The 24,159-nt window shown below is 40.3% G+C and overlaps 3 protein-coding genes and 1 long non-coding RNA gene across 6 annotated transcripts in view; 2 read left to right on the forward strand and 2 right to left on the reverse strand.

Moving 5' to 3' along the window:
- EMB2757 (Transducin/WD40 repeat-like superfamily protein) overlaps positions 1-8,860 on the forward strand; it is a 41,877-nt gene extending 33,017 nt beyond the window's left edge. The window contains exons 11-13 of one of the 2 annotated variants that reach the window (XR_015974477.2): positions 2,882-3,127; positions 7,341-7,404; positions 8,495-8,860. Coding sequence is in view for 1 of the 2 variants with exons in the window: in XM_008804422.6 (XP_008802644.4) it covers positions 3,021-3,127; positions 7,341-7,404; positions 8,495-8,599 (276 nt within the window). In the remaining variant the exon portion in view is untranslated. The remainder of the gene's footprint in view (positions 1-2,881; positions 3,128-7,340; positions 7,405-8,494) is intronic. The other variant, XM_008804422.6, reaches the window with a different exon arrangement.
- LOC149751036 (uncharacterized) lies at positions 8,246-9,758 on the reverse strand. The gene is made up of 2 exons (XR_016398912.1): positions 9,121-9,758; positions 8,246-8,746 (listed from the first exon to the last, which is right to left on the reverse strand). It is a non-coding gene; the product is annotated as an uncharacterized LOC149751036 (long non-coding RNA).
- Positions 9,759-9,817: 59 nt separating this feature from the next.
- The window catches only part of CYL1 (alpha-N-acetylglucosaminidase family / NAGLU family), a 43,919-nt gene continuing 29,577 nt past the window's right edge, over positions 9,818-24,159 (reverse strand). For both annotated transcript variants that reach the window (XM_008804420.6, XM_088713751.2), the window contains 6 exons: positions 15,606-15,704; positions 13,810-13,920; positions 11,052-11,296; positions 10,520-10,757; positions 10,360-10,438; positions 9,818-10,247 (listed from right to left, as the gene is read on the reverse strand). In XM_008804420.6, coding sequence (XP_008802642.4) covers positions 10,012-10,247; positions 10,360-10,438; positions 10,520-10,757; positions 11,052-11,296; positions 13,810-13,920; positions 15,606-15,704 — 1,008 coding nt within the window. In that variant the 3' untranslated portion in view covers positions 9,818-10,011. The remainder of the gene's footprint in view (positions 10,248-10,359; positions 10,439-10,519; positions 10,758-11,051; positions 11,297-13,809; positions 13,921-15,605; positions 15,705-24,159) is intronic.
- On the forward strand, positions 18,218-22,357 carry LOC148700099 (uncharacterized). The gene is made up of 4 exons (XM_089928252.1): positions 18,218-18,762; positions 19,093-20,169; positions 20,425-20,874; positions 22,271-22,357. The coding sequence occupies exons 1-4, from the start codon at positions 18,355-18,357 to the stop codon at positions 22,355-22,357; spliced, it is 2,022 nt and encodes a 673-aa protein (XP_089784378.1). The 5' UTR covers positions 18,218-18,354.

Raw genomic sequence — 24,159 nt, forward strand, 5'->3', positions numbered from 1 at the left:
GTTCAGTTATGTGATTGCTATCTGTATGTCCCTTTGTTGTGTCAAGTTGAGCATTTTGGTTTTTAATAATAGAGTGTTTTTCTATTACGTCCCTTTGCAAGAACAAAATAGCCGGTCTATTATGTCCCTTTTGAAAACCTGTATAACATGTTTTCTACCAAGGTTCGCCGTCTCGATACCGGTCTCTGTACTAGTGCCACACTAGTATAGTGTCGGTACAATACGGTACGTGATTTTTTTGGCGTACTGAGTATTGGTACGCCACCCGTACCTCATACTAGTACCGAACTGGTACAGTACTCTCCGTACATCCTGGTTCGGGCCGGTATGCTCTGCGCTTGGTTCTTACTCGGTACCACCCGTACCTCATACTAGTACCGAACTGGTACAGTACTCTCCGTACATCCTGATTCGGGCCGGTATGCCCTACGCTTGGTTCGGGCCGGTACGGTGTACCTTGCTTCCTGCAAATAGTATTGACCCAAGTTCAAGCATTTGTACTATTTTAAAAGTTGACACGAAGATTTGCCGAACTAGTATCGGAGGTCGTATTGGCTGGTGATCGGTTCAGCATGGTATATACCGTGCTATTTTGGGGTGTATTGAAATAGGAAGAACTAGAGAGTGAGGGGGAAAAGGAGAAGAGAGAGAAAGTGAGAGGGAGGGAGTGGGAAGGAAGGGAGGGAGAGAGAGGGAGAGAGGCCGGGAGGGAGCTGCTCGGATCCAGCAAGAGAGAGGGAGGGAGGGAGGGAGAGAGAGGTAGATAGAGGGAGGGAGAGACTAAGAAGGGCTCGGATCTGGCAAGAAAGAGAGAGGGAGAGAAGGAGACTTACCTGATCGGGGAACCCCTCGTCGTCGTCGTTAGGGTGGGGATAGTGGGCTTCGATGTTCGAGGTTATGGCTTTGACGTTCGAGGTTAGGGTTTCGACATGGTGGAGAGAGGTAAACAAAGCAAAGAGGGGTGATTTTATACTTCGAACCAAAGGGGAGGCTTGAACCATGATCTGCTGTGCCGGTACCGGGCCTCCGGACCGGTTGTCCAGCGGCACGGGTCGGTACGGGCCTGCGCCGTGCCGTGTCGGATTTGTACCGACACAGTAGAATAGGCGAGGTGAGGGAGAACGAGAGAGGAAAAGAGAGAGAGAGAAGGGGGAGGGCGAGGGAGGCCGGCGGAGTGCCGGCGGAGGGCCGGAGAGCCGCCGCGTGGAGGAGGCGGAGGCCGGAGAGCTGCAGAAGAAGGGCTCTGCTTCGGTCCCCTGTTTCGTTCGAAACATGGTCGGTGGTGGCCCTTTTATTTTTGAGATTTTTAAGTGAAAGTCGGCAGATCAATTGACTTTACTTTTTTTTTATTTTAAAAAAATTAAGTAAAGTCATCAATGGGTTTGTCGACTTTCGTTGCAGCTCCCTCCTTCGTGCGGCGGCTCTCCGGCATCCGCCAGCTGGCCTCGACCATGGTCTGCCATACCGGTCCGGCCTGGGACTGGTACCGGATCAGCGTGAAATCCGGTACCGGTAATTTATTGTTGAAGAACCGGTACGGGACCGGTACGCCACCAGTACGGACCGGTACGCCACCGGTTCGGACCGGTACGGACCAGTACGGGACCGGTTTCGTACCGGTCCGGGACGCCACCGGTACGCCAACCGGTACCGGTACGGCGGACCTTGGCCTCGACCTTCCTCTCTCTTTCTTCCTCTCCTCCCTCCCTCTTTTCCTCTTTTTACTTTTCCTTCTTCCTCTCCGTCGTCGGAACCATCCCGGTTTGCGGTCGGTATGGCTTGGGACGCCTCGAACCGGACGGTTCAGGACGGTTCTGCCAACCATGGCTTGAACCATACCGGTAACTGATTATTCAAATTCAGCATGCCCTGAACCAGCCGGTTTGGCTAACACTGGTTGATGCATATGTTAGCACCATCCTTGATGGGTCCCCTCTTTTTCAACTCTTTTGATGTAAAAGGCAGTAATGGCAGTAAACAATCAATAAAACATCTGATTAGAGAATTTAGTCATAGATGATATTTCATTATTATTACTACAATTAACCATATGCCTTAATGAATACGACCCCCTTCTTTTTTCCCAAATAAGTAAATATTTAACTAATACATGTTCCAAATGCAGCTGTTGCTTTTGCTTATCAAAGAAATTAAGTTTTTTTAAATTTCTAGAAGATAATTCAGCAGTTGGGCTTGTAGAATAAGAATATGAATGATGAGTAAGGTCCGCCGTACCGGTACCGGTCGGCGTACCGGTGGCGGCCCGGACCGGTACGAATCGGTCCCGTACCGGTCCGAACCGGTCCCGTACCGGTCCGAACCGGTCCCGTACCGGTCCGAACAACAATAAACCACCGGTACCGGATTCCACGCTGATCCGGTACCGGTCTTAGGCCGGACCGGTACGTACCAACCCATACCGGCCGGTACGGTAGACTATGATGATGACTATTATCTTGTTCTTGTAATGGGATTAAGAGCACAACAAGTCGTTATCTTTGTTTCAAACCTATTTGTTTGTTTAACTATAATGTCTCTAGGCTTTCCGTTCAATTTATTATATTACTTTTTGCTTGATATTTTTTGTTTACATTTTTTGTTATTATTCTTGGATTTTAATATCAATTCACATTTCGATATGTTTTAAATATATCAGTATGCTTATATCTACAACAAGCAAAAAGGTATCATTTATTTTCCAGGAAAATGGCTCAATATGAGTAGCTTTTCTGTATCTCTCTTTTGCTATAGATTTTTAGATGTGTTTAAATTTCTTAATATGGTTATAACTTGAAGAAGCAAATAGTATCCTGCTATTGTTGGAAATATGTCTCTATGCTTGATATATTTGCTTGATTCTTTTTTTTTTTTTCATTCTTAGAAGCTACCATGTTCACCTGATTGCTGCTCCATGCTGCTAACATTTTCAGGAGGGTTCTCACTTATCATGAATGGTGTTATTACCCATGTGCTTACACCTGTCCTGAAAATATGCCTTGCCCCTCTTTTTTCTGCCACAGGGTACTTGTATTATTAGAAAAGAAATAAGTCTGGAGCGACCTGGAATAGCAGGCACTTCCATTCGAGCTGACAGTAAAATCATGGCAACTGCTGGATGGGATCACAGGTTGGCTTTCTCATTCTGTTTTGCCTCCGTCAATCTGTGCCATTATTATCTAAAAGTTTTGTGATGTGAAAATATCACAACTAATCAAACTCCATTATTGGCAATTTCCGTGTACAAAATTTAAAAATGTTTTAGTTACTTGCAGATTTTGTTATGTATAAGTAACATCACATGGACCAAATATCTTCTAGATGGATGATATCAGTAAAGATGATAGTGACTTCCAACTATTTGCATTGTTGATAGTGCATTAACCATGGTCTGCCGTACCGGTCCGTACCGGCCGGTACGTACCGGTCCGGCCTGGGACCGGTACCGGATCAGCGTAAAATCCGGTACCGGTAATTTATTGTTGAAGAACCGGTACGGGGCCGGTTCGGACCGGTACGGGGCCGGTTCGGACCGGTACGGGGCCGGTTCGGACCGGTACGCCACCGGTTTCGTACCGGTCCGGGTCGCCACCGGTACGCCGACTGGTACCGGTACGGCGGACCTTGGCATTAACTATAATTACATTCATTATAAAAACAAGCCTGTCTTGGTAAAAGATTAATGGAATTAAGGGGTGCTTCACTGTTGTATTGGTCTATTTAAGGGGTACATGCCCTTAGTGCTCATTTTTGCCCAATCACATCTACATATAGCCAACATGTTGGTTTTTTTTTTGAGTGATGTTAATTCCAAATAAGCAGAGAAAAAGAAAAGGAGAGAAAAATCATGCTGAAATCCTCATATGTGGCTTTAGTGAACTGTTTCGAACCAATGCAACTCCATGCTGTTTATTTTGATCATAGGCAGCAGGGCTATTTTTTTCAGAATTTGTATATTCTGGAAATTGTGGTGTTGCACACAGTCAAACTTCTGATGATGATTGTCAGCTAGTGTGAATTTTGTCATTTAATTATGGAGTGAGATTAATTGTTCAAAATCATGATATTTAGAAACTCAAGGTTCATCAGGGAGGATATTTCAATATGTTACAATTTGCATCCTGCTACGTTGTGGTAGTCATGTCCTATGAATATCCTCGGTTTCTAATATATGTTGATAGACAGTAAGGATTCCAATACCGGGCATACCAGGCATACCAGGTTGTATCAGCCTTTATGGTGTGTATAGGCCATGAACGGGTAACCGGCAACCTCTTGGGGCCTTATCATGAGTAAACTAGTCCAAAGTCTGAACCACCCTGCATTGGCTTGTGCTGGCCCCATACTACTTGGTGCCGAGTCATAATGTATTTTTACAACCCTTTTTTTGTTTTAATATTGGCTGGTCCATTGAGTTGGTAGGTACAATGGTACTTACCGTACCCACAAGTATATGTATATATATATATATGTATGTATAAAGAGAGAGAGTGAGATAGAGAGAGAGAGAGAGAGTTGGACTTGGCTACACTAAAATGGATCTCCACTCAGATCCAGTCAGGTCTATATAAGACAATGGGGGTCCTACATCGATGATCTGAATCGCTAAATGTGATGTACCACCTTTAAATTGCTTGCATATCAAAAATCATGTGAGTTTGGGATCTCTAGCCTATGCATCAAGTGGTCAAAATATTGGACAGTCTAAATAAAATTAAATTCATATGTATTTTTGGATAACTTGATGCATAGACTGTAGGTCTCCAAATCACATGATTTTTGGCGTGTAAGCAATTTAGAGGTAGTAGATCATATCCAACGGCTCGGATCATTGATGTGGGACCCCTATTGTCCAATATAAACCTGATTGAATCTGAGTGGAGATCCACTCGAGTGTTGCTGAGTCCAACTCTCTCTCTCTCTCTCTCTCTCTCTCTCTCTCTCTTTATATATATATATATATAAATATAATATGTATGTATGTACATATGTGTGTATATATGTATGTATGTGTGTGTGTGTGTGTAAACAAAGAAGGCTGATGCCCATAGCAACTAGAACAAAACCACTCACACTTGCAATCTCAAGAATCTGTACCCTCCACTTTCAACACTAAGTTTGTTAGCAAGTCTATTTGGGAAATTAGTTGTCCAGGTTAAAATGCTATCAGTGGAGCAAGCAATCCTAGACATAAAATCAGCAACTTGATTTCCTTCTCTAAATGAATGGAAAAAATGCAAAACAAACAGTATCTACCATATTCTTAGTATCCAAATCCAATAAATAGGGCTGCAGTGATGAGGACGAACCTCCTTAAATCCATGCTACTGCTGTAATAGAGTCCCCTTCATGCAAAATCTTGTTTGCTTGAAGCCCATGAATAGCAAACCTTAGTCTGGCGCAAGCACCTATAAGTTCACAAATAGGAAGTGATCCACCATGAACCTACATAACTTTGGCTGCTAGGATCATGGTCTGTTGAACCAGTTGGAACCGACTGGTTCAGCCTGTACCGTACCAGTACCGGCCTCCACTGGTACGGTACAGGCATGGAATTCGGTTTCTTGCTCGTATCGGTGCGAATCGGTACGGTTTGCACCGGTACAAGCCTAGTACCGGTGCGAACTGCACCGGTTCGCACCAATACTTGCGGAAAAGAAGGGGGAAAGAGAGAAGGAGAGAGGGAAAGAAGACCTCTCTTGCGCTATCAGGCCTCTTTCTTCCTCCCGAGCACCTCGCGGGGAAGACGACCACCCTTGCTTGTGGGAGAAGGGGAAAAGAGAGGAGAAGAGAGGAGGAGAAGAGAGGAGAGAGGGGAAGAAGAGAGGAGGAGCTCGGAAAGAAGATGAGGAGAAGGAAAAAAAAAGAAAAGAAAAAGAGAGAGAGAGAGGCCGCGGGGAGCGCGGGCGTGAATGGGGAAACGCGTCCCCCGACTCGCGCCCGCGCGCGTTCCACGCGGTGGGAATTGCGGTCCACGCGCGGTTCTTCGCATGGGGCAGCGAGCCCACGTGCTGCCCCACGTGGGCTTTTAATGCGGACGCGCGCGCATCCACACGTTTTTTTTTCCTTGAACCGGTTCGGTACCGGTTCCAACTAGTACCGAACTACTACCGGTCTTTACCGGTACGTCGATTCGGTTGGTTTCACGTACCTTGGCTAGGATGTGACCATCACAGTCCCAGACTGCCAATCCAACGCCTGATCCACAGTCTCTTATTAAAGATTTGAACCCTTGGTTCGTGAAAAGATAATCTAACATTTAAGTCCATGTTTTGTATGATCTCATCAGTTTAGAGTGGTTTCCTTCATGTGCCTAGCTAACACAAAGGGTTGAAAATTGATTTTCATCATATTATATCATATTATAAGTGCAAGTGAAGATTTAGTTTCTACATGTGATGCATTATGTCACTACTGGCCCATATCCCATTGTATTTGTTTGTATTATAGTGCATCAGTGCATCAGACTGCCATACAGGTCAATACAAAAGGAATGAGTGGATTCTATGTTCAATTTTCTGTCTGTTTGCTGATTAATTTGTTTCTTTTCATATGACTCCTGTATATTGTATAAGCTATTCTTCTTATAATTTTCACTTAAAATTTGACCTTCTTGTTGTTAGGATGATCCAATTTAATATTAATATGGATGTTGACCTTTTGTTAATAGAGTAATGCATATTTAGGGGCCTATTGGTTAGTAGTAGGCATGCGCCTCTGGTGTGAAGTTGATGCTGGATTTGTGTAAATGGTATTAACATTCAAGTTCTCAGAAGTCAGAACATGTCAATGATGAAAAAAGTTATCCTAGGATATCATCTGCCTCTCTATAGAAATTGCTAGGTTTCTCCCCAAAGATGATTACTACTTGGCCTATGCATCATAATCTTACTTTTAATTCAGGGAATCTTCAAATAAATTGAATTCCTTAGGTAGAATTGGGAGGACTATAAAAAACTGTAAGTTGGTCACTGTAAATATTGTTGTGCTCCTCAAATCCTATGCTTCACATATACTGCTAGTTTCGCACATCTGCTTGTCATATACTTCCATATCTGGCTTTTTTTCTTTATTGCTGCTCATCCATACTCCCATGTCAAATAAGCCAGATATCATATGCTTTGGGCAAGCCTATCCTTCATGCATAATTTCTTCTTTGAACTGCAGGCAATGTCCAAAAGAGGACGCTAAACATTTTTGTTTAGATTTTCTTGTTCTCCAAGTATCCGGACACTTGAATACATTTAGAAAGTTGATTTGCTGAGTGTACACATTTTTGTTTTTCCTAGTTATGGTTTTGCAATTTGTGATTGTCTCACAATGTATTTTACTTGATGTGGCAGAGTGCGAGTATATAATTATCGTAAAGGGAATGCTCTTGCAATATTGAAGTATCACACTGCTACGGTATGCTAATATAATTATGTAATTTAAATTTTGCTGTTATGGTTTTAGACAATTATCGTTATGAATATGTTTGTTGCTATCAGCTCATTATCATGTAGTTTTAATCCCGCATCTTTCAGTGATGGAAGGACTTACTCTAACAATAAGAAATTAAGAAGTAGCTAGTAACCATTACTGTTTTAATGCTTCATGCAGAGGATACCATCGTAATGATGTCACACACTATTAAAATTGGCAAAAAATAGCAATATTAACTAAAATAATTAAAAAAAAATTATTACTAAGTTAAAAACTTTGTACTTAATTTGGTTCCATATTTTTGGGAGTGTGCTTTCAAGAACAGATAAGCATCTCTATATGATTATTATTCTCTTAGAGCAAAGAATGAATATTTTATTAGAAACAATGTTTACATAAATATTTCAAAATTTCTGACCTAACATTACGATACACCTGGAAGCCGAAGCCTGTGTCAAAACAAGTCAAAGGTTGGTTAATTGACGAATTTGCCCCATATAGTTTCAGTCATTCTTAGAAAGCTTTCAACCATTAGATTTCATGGCTTATGATTACATTCTTTTAAGAACACAACAAATCAATCTTGTTCAAATAAATGATTGAGGTTTGTTTGAAGTTCCTTGTATGACAAAAATATTAGTGCTTTTGTCTACAAAGGTTGTTAGCAATTCTAATAAAGAAAGGTCATTTGGGAATGAACTTAAACAAATGAAGGGTGAGGCAATGTAGTGTTTTAGCCAATCCCATCAAACTCATGTTTTAGCAAGTAAATAGATCTAAAACCATTTTTCTAAATATGTTTAGTCGATAGATGCTGTTAGAGTATTTATTTAAATGTAGATTTTATTAAATTTTTTAAAACTAAAAGGTAACTTTGTAGTACATCAAGATGTCTGGAAGTTTGTATTTCCTTCAGCGTCAGTTTATGGACTGATTCAAGTCATTTTTAAGGCCAGACTCCATGAACTCCAGACCTGAAATATAGCCTCTAATTAATCACCTACCACATCAAATTTAGAGTCATGATAATTAGAAAGTCAATCTAATTGGCGAGACTTTCTTGGATCTGCAGTGTAATGCGGCGATGTTTTCAACTGACTGCAAGCTGATGGCTTCCTGCTCTGAGGATGCAACAGTGGCATTATGGGAACTATACCCTCCTCAAAATGCAACATGAATGGAGTCAATAAGCTATGGCGAAACAACTTGGGGCACTCATTGACGATTCTTCCATTAGTGTGCTTGTTTGGCTTGAGTCTTGGCCACATGGAGCCGATCATCATATTATCTCAGAAGTCAGCAATCTGTTGCCTCTTCCTTTGACCTAAAATGCTAATGCTCCATTAGTAGTGTTTTGAGCCTCCTAGTTTCATGTGACAAGTAGCAATCAAATGATGGCAGAACAAAAAAAGGCTTCAACATTGAAACATTACAGGAAGATGTATACAAAATTGTTACTTTATAGGTGCATATATATATATATATATATATATATATATATATATATATATATATATATATATATATATATATATATATATATATATATAACCCAAAATGGAATTTCAAAGAGGGACAGGAAATCCTCGTGGAGTGCATGGTGGCATGGAATACACAATACCTATGAACAGCTGCAATCTGCAAGCAGGTCTATTCTTGGAATATCGCAAATTTACAGAGTAACAGAGGTGTATATACCTGATGAGCTTCATGTTTTTGTTTCTCCTTTGTACTACTGATATCCCGACAGTTTGTAAGACTGCCCTGCAGCAAGGATGTACGCTGCAACTTGATGCATGTTGTTTGATTTCTCATTAATGAGTGACTTGACCTTTCAACAGGAAAAGAAGGGGAAAAGGTGAATGCCTCTATTTGGTAATCAACCTTCATTTTCGAACTCATTAATTAAAAGGTTTAACTTTTTTTTTTTTTGGCTAAAAAAAAAAAGGAAGGGGGAAGGAAGAGACAAGCATCCCCGCATAGCAGCCCCCACTAGGCTTTCATCCCGTTCAATGTGGGCAGAAATGACCGTGTGTTGGACACATCGGCCGGTTTTACTCATACTCTTTCCATCCGTGAGTCCGACTCGTTACCCCTCTGAGCTCCGACACGGTTATCCTCCGTGTAAGTACGTCACATCTAGTACCACCGAGGCTACCAGCAGACCAATAAGTCCGTCCGAGCAGAGAGCATCTGGTCTCCATAATTTAATCGACGCCCGTGTGTTTCGAACTCGGAACCGTTTGGTTGGAAGGCTCAGTTCTACTGAGTGAGTTACCACCTCAGTGGTAAGATTTTTAACTTTCAAGTCCGCTGCTTGGAAAGAGATTGCATACCTGTCACCAGAAATTTTGAGTACTCAATATATGACAGTCATAACTTGTACAATAAACAATACGGGCCCAAAACATTTAAATTTAACATGACCAGTCAAATTACACCAACATGAGCCTTACTAGGGATGATCTTAATCAAAGGAAAATTACAATATCTTTTACAAAATGTAAATTTTACACTTCAAGACAATAAAAATGGAAATAGCAAGTGATGCAGTAAGACTGGAAGTCAGCTAATTTAAAATCCCTGCAATCAGCTTAGATATTTTGCAGCCAAGGATTTAGAAATAGCCAGAGCATCACCAACAGCTTTAACAGAGTAGAGTTCGGTGCCTGCCTGCCATTTGTTAGAATACAATATCCAATCCTTTCTCCACTCCTCTAATGGAAAGTACTCGTTCCCTTCCAAACTTCTCGACAAATAACTGAAATAAGTTGAAGCTCTCGGCAGGTAATACCCCTTCAACAGCCCGCTCCAAAATTTGTTAGCTGATAATGACATACATGACAAGGAAGAAAAGCAAAAAGAACCATGATGTTTATGTCACACTACATTGCAATTTATTATAATTCCTAACCGAATAAAGCAGGGTATAATTACCATAGTCATGAAGTTTACTCTGATTGGTCTTTGTGTTATCATACCACATTGTCACTTGCGTTCTTGCATTCCACTCATACTGAACAAAAATTAGATTTAGTTACAAACAGAAAGGAAAATTAACATCATAAAGTACTTAAAAATGGAAATTGGATCTGACCTGCTTTCTTTCTCTCTTACTTAGTGCTAGCTTTTTCGCACTTTCTAACCATGTTCCCAGTAGAAAATTGTCATCAGAAGCCAGAAGTGTGTCAATATCCTCAATGAGCTCCAAAAATTTTTGGCTATAAAGAGTTAATCTGCTGGTATTATTGCTGTGGTAGGCAGCCATCACATCTAAATATACCTGATTTGCTAATTTTGATAGTACTTGCCTTGTAAGGTCAACAAGATCATATCTGTTAAAAAAAACAATTTAGGTATAACTTCCTAAATATTGTTTCGCTCAAATTTCTTTGTAAATATCAGGTGGATTTTGACACATTTAGGTGATGTTCTTATCCTTTTTGTTTGTAAAATTTTTATCTTTTGTTTTATTTTTACATATTAAGCACCATGTTTGACAACTATAATGCTAATGAAAACTATGGCATGAAGAAAATGCAAACATCGAGCAAAAGAGTAAGGTCATAATTGCGGATTTAAATCAGAAAAATAAAGATGTGTTTTTACAATTGAAAGTACATTTTTACCTATATGTAAGACTTCCCACAAGATCATTTCCTGCAATAAGAAATAACTTGAGGGCCTTGATTGCTTCTTCATTTGAATACCATAAATGTGGATGTGCCACATTAGTGTTGGTCTCCCTGAAGGAGAACCTATGATTTTTCTCCAATGTTGGGAGCTTTTGTATCCATCCTTCTTTAGAAAGTTGAGAACCCGTTAGAAACGGACTGGAGTCTGGGAACTCAACTATGTAGTCTTTGTTATGGTCCTGTTTCGATATAACCAGCAAGTAGAAAGCAAATGAAGAAAGGTTTCAGTTTGACACACTACTGCCTGAGTCAAACTTTAACAATGTAAAGATCTAAGTGTCAAGTACTGAAAGATAAGTGCTCATAATTCGCAATCATAGGCTATGAATTAGATTCTATATAAGTATCAACCAGTTTAAAACAAGCATACATTACAACTATATATAAGGCTTGCAGATTATATTTATGGCTTTATGGTTATAGTGATGAACTGGACTAGATAATGAAGCTTGCTTCAGACCCTGATCAGAAGCTTGAGCAATCCAATGCTAAACATGCAAAAACCATACATTGTAATTAACTGTGCATTCTATGCATGACAGACCTGCTTGATCCATCCAATGTTAAACATGCAAAAACCATACATTGTAATTAACTGTACATTCTACGTAAGACATACTAGTTTAGTGAAAAAAAATTGTGATACTACAAGAAAGAGCTCACATCTACACTACACTTGATATGAACATCTTGTGTGCACAGTTACAGAGAAGCTACCTATGTTTTCTTGTTTAAATCAAGTTATTTGAAGATCAAATAAACTTCATTTATTGCAAATAATTGGGATTGCCATTTGGTTGAATTGAGCCTAGATAACTGTCAACACAGCTTCCCTATGAATCTGGATCCCTTTAGTTAGCTCATAAACGCCGTAAGGCACTGGAATTGACATCCAGATTCGTCAACCATACATGAGGTGGATCAGCAAGATAGCTGTCAAGAGACAGGGAAACAGAAAAGAGCTGTCCTTTCTGGAAATTCTAGATGTATGTTCCTAAGAAAGGGGTATTTGAAGCATTTTCATGATCATACTGGAAAAGAAGCATTTTCATGATTGTATTGGAAAACAAGATAAAATATCTGCAATTCCTTATTTTGACAAAAGAAATTGCAGACTAGCATCAATATCTACAAACAATTAACTTCTATGCATTTGGAAGTTCAAAATCTGGATCCACAAATATAATTGATAAGGCAAAACACTTTCTTTTCAATTGCTTTCCAAAGAATTGGCCATGTCCGGACAAAAGGACAGTGGATAGTGTTTGCTGAAGATCAAATTGGAAAGACAGAAAAGTGGCCCTTATCTCTCTATGGCTTATTGACGATATTCAGCAATCAAGAGAATCCTGATGACATTATTCTCATGCCCATTTGACTAATATTCATAAAGGTACTACTACTACTCAGATTTGCTGGAAACTTAGGAAAGACAATGGCGAGTCTTTGTTTGATCCAAAAAAATTGCTATTAACCTAATAATATCTGACCCAGACATTGTCTGTCACCCATGCAGTGGGTAAGATGCCCTGCCGGACTGCTTTCTATGTTGTTATCTTTCACCTTCTTTAGTATCTCCACATTAACAGCATACTCTTTTTCCCTCTTCATGGGAACTCTATCTTTCTGCCTTTCATGGCCCTCAATGTGTTGAAAATTTGATGGATAACAAATGCATTACAAGATTTACATCCTCTCTGAAATTTTCTCATCTCTTGGAAACCTAAGAACTATAATGTGATTGCTTGCTTGAGTGCTGATTTAACTGGGGATGTTGACAATTTCTCTTTATGCAACATTGCTAGTTAGAATGTTCTTTTTACAAATTTCCTCGACCGATAAAGATGCCTACTTCATGAAAACACAAGAAATTCTTATAACGCTTCCCTTCTCGGTGAGGGAGGGGGTTGAGAGTGAATATCTTCATACATACTATATACATGTTTCTTTTTCTTTTTCCTTTTATTATATTGAGTTGCAGTACACTTTTGGTATGGTGCCAACACATCTTTCCCTTGTCTTGACATGAACATATTTTTGGCTTGGCATTCCTTTATTTCCCTCTCCAAATACTCATATAACTTTGACAACCAACATATCAGGAATGCCAAAGCCTCATAATTAAATTTTGGTATAACTAGATAGATGTAAGCAAGGATTTATATGTTCCTTCATGTTGTTCTATGTCAATGATATGCACTGTGTCAACATGTTACAGGTATGGCATAGGGGTGCATACTTCTGCAACATTTCTGCTGGACCATGTCACTGTATTCTTCCGTGTTGAATTGTAACAGTGATACACACCATTATAGATGAATTTAAGCCCAACCACCTATGTATTCTTCTTTGTATTTTCAACTAATTTTTGAACCCCTTCATTTAGTTTTTTCTGCATATTTATTCGGAGGATTTGTTAATTTCAAAATTTAGTCACCCACTATAGCTTGCATGTTAAACAGGAAACAGCAAAGATTTCTAGCAACTCAGACATGGACATGACCATAGAAAAAATAACCATCTAGATATCTTTAAAACAAACACTAGAATATGACATAGCAGGCAACGAAAGTGACATTTACATGTTGCAGCTAGTCAAATAAAGAATCTATTTAACATTATCAGCAAGGAATTACCATAAAAGATGTAGAACTGCAGAAAGTGAATGCCAATAATAAGATAAGAAACATACTGCAAATCCATCCGTGCAATTGTATATTGTGTGATATAAAACTTCCCATGCTGCTTCGATTTGGGGAATTGCCTGACCATAACGCCTATAAGAGTAGCTCTTTAACCAGTCCTACAAGATTAGCAAAACTTTAATTATAACCTACACTCTTTCAGCACTTGAATGCATCAACCTTTAAAAAATTCATGGTCATAAATCATAATCAGTATGTTATAAATATTTAGGTAATTGAAATGAGATAATAAAAATGAGATGGCTAGCATTACAAATTAAACGCTTCTATATATATATATATATATATATATATATATATATATATATATATATATATATATATATATATATATATATATATATGCATATGCATATGTGTGTGTGTGTGTGTGTGTATATATATATGGTGCTATGCAACCAAAACAGGGCCATCTATACTTTAGATGTTTATTAGGTAGGATCACTTATTGAACAATTCTGGTTAACATATTGAAGTGGATTGTCAAGTCATTAGGGAGAAAGTGGAGGAAAAATAAATTAAAATATCCAATGCAAAATTTGATGAGCAGCTGGCTGAGATGTCCATAAATTATCGTATGACAAAATCATTAGACTATTGCTCCAGGCTTGGATGCTATGATATCAATGCTCTTGTTTATAGGGAAGTGCTGAGGATTGAAGGACAAATTTGGGTTTTTTTTCGCTGTCCATAATAACTTGCATCACCCTAGTGTATAAGCCAATAGTGTAATATTATAGCTGGCACCATTCCCTAATTTAACCACCTGGGGAGGGGATGCCTTAGCTATCTAATAAAATATAGAGGTGCACGGCTGGACAATTTAGTCTGTGCAACCATCTTTCTATCTTCTGTATGTTCCTTCTCTCCTTCCTCTAGTCTCTTCTCTCTCATTTCTGTATCATTGCTCCTTTATCTATTCATATGTCTTTGCTTATAAGGCAACTTCTTTGAAATAAAGATCTATGAGGCTTTTGTCTGTACAGCAAGAAGATATTCGAGATCTGAGCTTCCAAGGTTCCATTGAACAGAGAAATTTAGATCAAATTTTGTTTAGAGACTCTTAATAAGGTGATGGCTACCAACATAGAGAGGTAGAGAGAGATGGATGGACAAATCGGTCGATAGATTGTGCATGAGGGAGAGAGGTTTATAAATTCCTTAAGAATTATCTGGAAGTTTAACAAATTCAGGTTTGGCCAAAGAAAGGCACTAGGGAAGAGATGCTATGCATTAGGTAATTAAGGAAATTTAAGTTAAAAGATAATAGCTGCTCAGATGTAAAATTCGCAGCAAACAAAAGGAATATATGACATCATATAGACATACTAAATGCAACAAATCAATTTGCATGTTAAATCAACTCAAGCTCGTCTATTAGCCAGCATTATAAAGGAATGGAGACAAATGTAAAAGGAAAGACAACAGAAATATTTAAGCCAGCAGTAATTCCTAGTGGCCTTTGTGAGGTTGCTTTGCAACATTTCTTGGGTCAAATCTCACTAACATTTTCTTTTTCTCAGAGAAAACCAGCCCATGCAATGGTGCAAAAAAAAAATTAAGCTTTTCGCTTGTCCAAAATCCTGGGTCTGTTGATAAATGGTGGATCACAAAATATTGTTTTTTGAACTAGACAATCATATACAGATAACCTACTAGAAAAAGTATAATCCATTGAACTACACTTGAAAGTTGAAACTAATAAAAGAATATTTCTATAAAAGAGTAATGTTTCCTTTATGCATATATATTCAATACTCAGCAAGCCAACAAAGTTTATCACCTCAGGTTCAATTTTCTGACTCCGAAATGCCATTTCAGACATAAGCTCATAGACAACTGGATTCTGTTCTATTCCTTCCATGCACAAGCCAACACCCACCTAAAGGACAGTGTGCAGAGTAACACAAATGTAAGCATGCATCCTCATTTTAATAAAAATGGACGAATAATAATATATAGCCTTTAAATAATGAAGGAAGAAGGCCTAAGAGGCATCACATGATACACAAAGGTAATATTGATTTACTTGAATAAGGATGTTGATAGAAAGTATTTCACAGCAGTATATTACAAGGTATGCATTTTAGAACAAAAGGAAATGATTTGCCTTTCCATGAGGAATGAATGTTAGCTTTCTACGCTCTCTATTTGTGCTTTGTGCCTAATAAGAAGCTAATTTTGCTAGCATTATGATGGATCATTGATATATAACTAGCTTATTTTGCATAACTTTGAAAGTCTCTAATCTCCTAGAAAGCAAATAATTAAGAGATCTTTTCTCAGTCAAGCATTGCATTGTGGCTAGTGTCTTAGGTGTCGGAGTTCATGTACTAACAAAGATACGATCTTGTGTAAGATACATTATTCTGAGGCAGTAATGAGATTAACCTCTTTTATTTATAATTTTATAATTATTTGTGTATTTTACATTAGCATGAGATGTCTACATGGTATTAAACACCAAAGATCCACATGATTATTGCAAGAGAACCAGCCATAACCATCCAGCCTTTTCCTCACAATTAGTGGTCGGCTTTATGGATCCTCATTTGCCAAAAATATTATAGGAGGCCTTGACAATTTATTAGGGCCATCTAGGTAGAACATGGCTGCACTTAATCATTAATTTGAGAATCAATAGCCATGTACTATGACTATATTAAAGTGCCACTGCATAACCCCCAATGGCAAGGTATCGAAGTGCCAATGTATAACCCCCATTGACAGGGTATCAAAGTGCCAACATACAACTCCCACTGGCAGGATATCAGAGTGCCAACGTACAACCCCCACTAGTAGGGTATTGAAACATAGTCTGGCTGCGAGTCCAAATCCATTTTGAATCAAAACTTTTTTTCTTAAAAATATGTTCAATGCTCCAAATCGTAAGATACATAAAATCATACGACATTGAAATCAGTCGAGCATAATCCATATGAAAACCAATACATTCGATCAAGCATCATACAATATTCTAAAAAAAAGCATAAATAATAAAAATATACTGTGCATCAAGTTCATAAATTAAGAATAAATTGATTCAAAAAATATATATAATTTGCTGATAGATATAAAAAAGAATTACATTACTTACCTTGCGAGCAAAACCAAAGCTACAGGTCCAAATAATTTTGAAAATTTCTTTCAGAACCTAAGACTCCGGCGAGCGCTCAACTAAAATTTCCGGTAAGCACCGTGAGCCAGGACCGTTGGAAGTCAAGAGGAGAAGAAGAAGGAACCATGGTCTAGCGGTGGTGATCGGCAAAATCTATCGGCGGTGAGGCAAAAGGGGGTGTGGGGATCTTTAGATAGCCGTCAGAGGCTAGATTTTTTAGCTCAAGTAGGAAATCGAGATGGAGGAGTTCGTCTCCTACTCCAAGTTGAACAAGACTCTATCTTTTCTTTTGTATCTCCTACTCCAAATCAAACAAGGCTTTATCCTTTTTTTTTTTCTATCTTCTAATCCAACTTTTACATCTTAGTCGATCAAGCAAACTAGGCCTAGTTCCTTATTAGCTGAGCTGGTTGTTATATTGTAATAAACCATTTCCCAAGTCAATTATAGCATTGTGATTATACATCACATGAAGAGTGATAGCTCTAATTGATGAAAATCAAGGAAAGCCGTACCGGTCCGTACCGGCCGGTACGGGCCGGTACAAACCGGTCCGGTGCTTGACCGGTACCGGAGACAGATGAAAACCGGAATCCGGTTTTCATCTGCGAACCGGCCGGTACGGGACTCGTACCGGTGCGAACCGGCCGGTTCGCACCGGTACGGGTTTTTTTTTTTTTTAAGAAACCACAGCGCTTCGCGCTGTGGTTTCAAAAACCACGCGCGGCGCGTGGTTTTAAGGGAGAAGTGGCCCACGGGCCACTTCTTTCACTTTTTTTTTTTTTTTTTGGGAACCACAGCGAGGCGTTGTGGTTCCAAAAACCACCGCGGCGCGTGGTTTCAAAAACCACCGCGGCGCGTGGTTTCAAAAACCACGCGTCGCGCGTGGTTTTAAGAAGGAAGTGGCCAACCGGCCACTTCTTAAAAAAAAAAAAAAATTGCTGTGGCCGACAGGCCACAGCTTTTTTCCTTTTTTAATGGGAAAAGGAGTGGCCGGAGGCCACTCCTTCCCATTAAAAAACAAGGAAGTGGCCGACCGGCCACTTCTTTCCGTACCGAATCAACGATCTTAAGCTGGGATTTTCTGTTAATCTGGGATTAACAGCACGATCTTAAGCCTCTCGTTCTGTTATAAAAACCGAACGAGGCTCACTTCTTTCCCAAACAATTTGAGGTTGAGACTTGAGAGGTTCTATTTAAGGTGCGGAGACGGAAAGATTTGAGAGATAGCGAGGAGGAGGTCCTGCCCAAAAAATCCAGCGGAGACTATTTAAGGTGCGGTTTTTTTATCCTATATTATTTCATTAATTTTGTTAATAATTTACTTAAAAAAAATAGTTTATAAATTACTTAAATAATAAGATAATGCAAAAATTTACTTTATTAGCTTAATTTTTTGATAAGTTGTCCTTTTATGATAGAAATGGAGCCATCAAGAAAAACGAACCCTGCAAAGCGTGATATTGGCTGGTCTTATGGGCGAAGACTTGGAAGTGAGGGGCAACGACACCAGTTTCAATGCAAGTTTTGCGACAAGGTTTTCAAGGGAGGAGGGGTAACCAGGTTGAAGCAACACTTAGCCGGAAATTCCGGTGAGGTTGCTACGTGCCGAAATTGTCCTAACGAGATTCGTGTGCTGATGAGGCAGAATCTTGCTGAGGCCAAAGAAGCGAAGGAGATGGCTTCCAAGAAGAGGGCGGAGGTCGATCGCCAAGCGGCAGAGCCACCTTCCTATCACTCTAGGGAGCCAGAGGAGGTCGAGGATCTAGATGAGGAGGAGGCAGATATTCAGGCGGCCATGCATGCAAGCCTGGATGATCAGTGACAGCAGGAGGAGGTGGCCAGGCATAGGGCTCGATTTGAGCCCTCTACATACGAGTCGGGCGGCGGTTCTCGAAGCACTAGACAAGATCCAGAGTTCTTGAGGACAACTTCAGTAAGGGAGGGCGTCGGCAAAGAACGTGGCCGGATTGCATCTATGCTGGGTGGTTTTGGTAGCCGAAAGAAGTCATCTAGAGGAGTTCCAGAAGGAGCGACAATTCATGATGTAGATCCGCATGCTCTTCCCAGTAGAGATTCAAGGCAGCAGAGGGTAGACACAATGTGGATGAAGGATAAGAAGAAAACTATGTGGCGAGCTATTGGATCCTGATTTCACTTCAGCCACATCCCAGCGAATGTGGCAGACAATACATACTACAGGTCTGCCATTGCCGCCATACAAGCTGCCGGTCCCGGTGTAGCTCCTCCAGGCCCGAAGGATATATACGGTGAGCTTCTTGACAACAATAAGGAGGAGCTGGAGAATTGGATTGACTCCTACAAGAGCAAGTGGCCCATATATGGACTAACCATCATGTGCGATGGTTGGACCGATCCGACCAGGCGGAGCATCATCAACTTCCTGACATACTGTGATGCTAAGACCTTCTTCCACAAGTCGATTGATGCTTCGGCTTATGTGCACAACACCTCGTACATGCTGAAACTTATGGAGGATGTGATTGATCTGGTAGGAGAGGAGAATGTCGTGCAGGTCGTCACTGATAATGGGCCGCAATATAAGGCTGCCGGGCAGGTCTTGATGGAGCGGCGGCCACATATTTTCTGGACCCCATGTGCTGCACATTGTATCGATCTTATGTTGATGGACATTGGAAAGATCCGTAGGGTGCAACAAACGGTGGAGACAACCCAACGCATTACGAGGTATATTTATAACCATAACTGGGTTCTTTCATTGATGAGAAAGTATGCAGGGGGAGAGATTCTGAGACCAGGAGTCACACGGTTTGCTACCAACTTCATCGCACTTGATAGCATACTCGAGAAGAGAGGAGCCCTACGTCAGATGTTTGCCAGTCCCGAGTGGTATGATAGTAGATATTCTTATGCCGGCACTGAAGGGAGCAAGATAGAAGACTTGGTGACGAGACAGCCATTCTGGCAGCGGGCTACTACAATAGTCAAGGCTATCAAACCATTATATGAAGTGCTGCGGGCCGTAGATAGCGAGATCTACCCCCAGATGGGGTTTTTGTATCACATGATGGTCAAGGCAAAGGATCAGATTATGGAGGCAGATCCAGCACATGGCCGGTCATACATCAACATCATTGAGCAACGGTGGGGAGCGCAAATGGGTACGGAATTACATCTAGCAGGTAAACTAAGATATAATTATAGTGACAATTATAGTGATGGATATAATTATATAATTATGCTAAGATAGTCTCGTATATGTGCAGCATACTACCTAAATCCCCGGTTTCAGTACAGCATAGATGGAATTGGTATGGATGAAACACTTCTGGATGCTTTGCGTAATGTGATTTACAAGATGGAGGCAGATCCAGAAAAAGCGGCCCTATGTCTTGAAGAGGTAATTATGATTTAGTAATTACTAGCATGTGTAAGTATATCAGCATCTTCAATTATTAACATGGTTTTCTTATGCTTATTTTTCACAGAGCAAATTATTTAGAGAGGGCAGCTACAGTTTTGGCCTACGAGCGGCTGTCGTCAGCAAACACAATATGAATCCAGGTACGTGACACATCAGCAAAACATTCACCTGGTGTTACTTAGTTACTATTATGGAACTATCATATATGTAATCTTCATAAATATTTTTGCAGCTGAATGGTGGGTGCATTTTGGCGGATCCGCGAGAAATCTAAAGCGGATAGCTATCCGGATCCTCTCCCAAACAGTCTCCTCTAGTGGATGTGAGCGCAATTGGTCCACCTTCGCCCTTATCCACAGCAAACAAAGAAACCGTTTGACGCAAAAGCGCCTCAACGACCTTGTTTATGTGCATTACAATTTGCGGTTGAGGCTAAAGCGCATCCAGGAGAAAGTGGAGCTCAAGTATACAGATCCGATTTACGGGTCCTTCACCGCTGATGACGATGATCCACTACTCGGCTGGCTTGTAGGCCAGCAGCAGGAGCCCGAGCTTGACGAGCCAGGATCGCCTCCACGACCAGCTACCTTCATAGCCACCGAAGCTGGGGTCGATCCAGAGTAATGGGCTGAACGCAATATTCCACGCACTCCCAGAGCTGATCAGCCGCAGGCACAGGGGAGCCAGACAGAGAGGGCCAGGAAAGGAAAACAAAGAATCCCAATGGAGAGTGTCGAGGAAGAGACTTGGACTAGCAGCGATGAAGGTTCTGGTGGTGATGGATCTTCTAGCCATGGAGGGAGCGGAGGACAGTATGGTACTCATGAGACACAACCGGAGGGTGGTCTTTATTTCACCGGTGAGTCCCAATTTATGGGTGCTACACAGGATACGAACCACGGTCGACCACCTGATAGAGATCGTGAGGATATTATTGGATATAGAAGACGGGCTCCTCGAGGTCGTTCAGGAAGACAGGATACAACTGCAGATCCGACAACATACGGATACGGATTCTATTATCCACAGCCTCAGCCTGACGAATACGGATATGGTGCATTGGATTTTGCTTCCGCCATATTTGGATGGGCCCCTACACAATCAGAGGACACCTCTCAGAGCCAGAGCGTGAGCGAGAGATCCGACAGTTCTTATAACCTGGCGCGTGTTCCTTCTGATTGGGTTGATTTGCCTCCTCCTGATTATACTTATGATCCAGATATCTACGAGAGCCATCGGCACTCGTCCCGATTTTAGATATCCTAGAGTACTTTAAATGTATGTAAATGATTGTATCTTAATTCGAAGATATTTTATGTGTATGATTTTATCATTTCGAACGGGAGGAAAACATAACATGCAATCATGCATCATATATGTTTCAAATTTCAACCCTAAATTTAAATATGAAAATATCAAAAATCATGAAAAAAGTAATAAAAAAACATCAATTTTCATTTAATTTAAGATCCAACAGAGACAACATTAAAAAAAAAAAGTCTGGCTCGCGGAGCCCGGCCGGTACCGTACCGGTCCGGCCGGCCACCGGTACGCCGAGCCCGGCCGGTACCGTACCGGTCCGGCCGGCCACCGGTACGCCGAGCCGGACCGGTACGGCGGACCTTGGATGAAATGTTGCTTGATCACTTATAGCTCTTTGATTGAAGTCCCAAAAATAGCTTGCAATGGTTTTTGGTACATGCTCTATGTATGTATTAGCTCATTCTAGAGTCTATTCATTCACTTAGGTAGGATCATAGAGTACACGGATAGGCTCCACCTCACTGATTTGGCCTTCAAGAGGTTGTAAAAGATTTGCTTTCTAGTCCTATTATGGATTAAGAAAGTGAACTTGGTGTTAAGAGTCCTGGAAGTAAGTTTACAAGCTTATGAGAGAGTTATTGGAACTTGTATGTTAATAAAGGTCCAATTTGAGGAGTTATACAAGCTTATTCACAAAGCAGACCCATTACTGGCTCTTATTGGTCTTTTGCTTAAGGAGCAAAGTTAATGTTTATTTGTAATAGGGGGCTAGCCTTTCCCATTGTTCAAGAGAGATGGGAGGGCAAGCTCTGGATCAGCATGCACACCCTTTTCCATTATAGGGCTAAAGAGAAGGGGGAGAGGGGCACTTGGTGGGCTCCCTCCTCAAAATTAGCTGAACCCGCTTCTCTCCTAAATTGTAGATGAAGAGGTGCATGTGAGTTATTTGTGGTGCAAATCTTCTCCTATTAATGGAGGGCTGGCCTACAATTTTGCATGGACAATTCTGTCTCCACTACTTCCTCCCATCTTTCACATCCTCAATCTCATGCTCTTTGGAGGACATCAGCATTTAAAAAACCTTAAAGAGGCTTCTTTATAAGCAAAACGAGTATAGTACCGGGCTACCGGCTCAATTGCCATACAGAAATTAGAGGTCATTTCTCATTTGAGATCATGCTTGATATGATTATCATTGACATGCATATGCCTAAAACATTGCATACTTAGGTTAGAAAAATGTTTGCATTCCATTCTATCAATTTAGGTTGCATGGTATAATTTTCCATTGCATTTTTACCCACCACATGTTTTTATTAGGAAATGTGGCCCAATCTTGATTTGTTTCGTACGATTATAGGGCCTCTCTTAGCACACTTACCCTTTTCATTATGATAACTGGTCTTCATATTGCCATACCTCAAGTTTCAATAAGCCTATCAGACATATGAAGACTGAATGTCATTCCACATGCCATCTCTATCTTGCTATGGCATTCTCCTTACATGTTACACCTTCTAAACTTGCTGATTTCTTCATGAAATCTTGCTATTTAGAAGCTTGAAGTATGCATTTCTTCTCAGCAAACTCTCTATGACGCATGACCCATTAAAATGCACCTAGGATTATTCCATGCATGTATTATTATTTTATATTCTTACCTTGTTTGTATATTTACAACAAATTTGACACGTACGTATATGTATATATATGCTAGAATAAAATGGTACTTAGTGTCACAAATATATTGAAATCACATAAGTAGGAACCAGATGTTTGAACGTGAATTTGCCTTGTTTCTCTTTCTCAAAGTAAAAACTGAACCAGGGTAAGAACTATGGTTCGCCATGTGGGCCCGAACCGGATGGTACGGGGTGTACGGTACCGTATTGGTTCATTATCGGTACCTAGTACAGGAGGCATACCGACACTTGGTATGCCAAAAAAATTTCATATCGTACTGTTCTGATATAGTGCTAGTGTGTCATCAGTACGAGGTCCGGTACTAAGATGGCGAACCTTGGTAAGAACTATATCATACGGGAGTAGTTATAGCGATAAGAGACATAAAGATGAGTGATCAGAACCATTTAAGCAATCTTGTGGTAGGAACGAGATGGATTAGAACAGCTTCTTGTAAAGAAGTGAACTAGCATACAAAAAGCACACCAAGATGTGCGCCGGTAGCTGATTTAAATTTTTGGTTATATCATCCGGCAGCATGTAAATAATTTTGAATATAAAAAACATGTTGCAAGCCTTTTTTGTAAGAATCAATATAAAATGGAAAAATATGCAAGTCATATCACGAAGGAAACTAGTGTAGAAAAGATGTTATCTTATGACAAGATGTAAATCCTATCTTTGTTACGTAAATATGTTAGAATACCTGTATGGTGCTGCTGTATGAAAGGCAGAAATGAAATGTTGCAACAAAATTAAAAAATTCCATTATTATGCACATTCAATGCAGACAAGTGTGGGTGATAAAAGTGTGAAGTTGGGCAGCAAGGGGTTTAAACAATTTAAAGTTAAGTCCGGCACATTTCT

The sequence above is a fragment of the Phoenix dactylifera genome, chromosome 17 (genome assembly GCF_051530095.1).
Source record: "Phoenix dactylifera cultivar Ajwa chromosome 17, Ajwa_hap1_PhDact_Kaust_v1.1, whole genome shotgun sequence".
Lineage (NCBI taxonomy): Eukaryota > Viridiplantae > Streptophyta > Magnoliopsida > Arecales > Arecaceae > Phoenix > Phoenix dactylifera.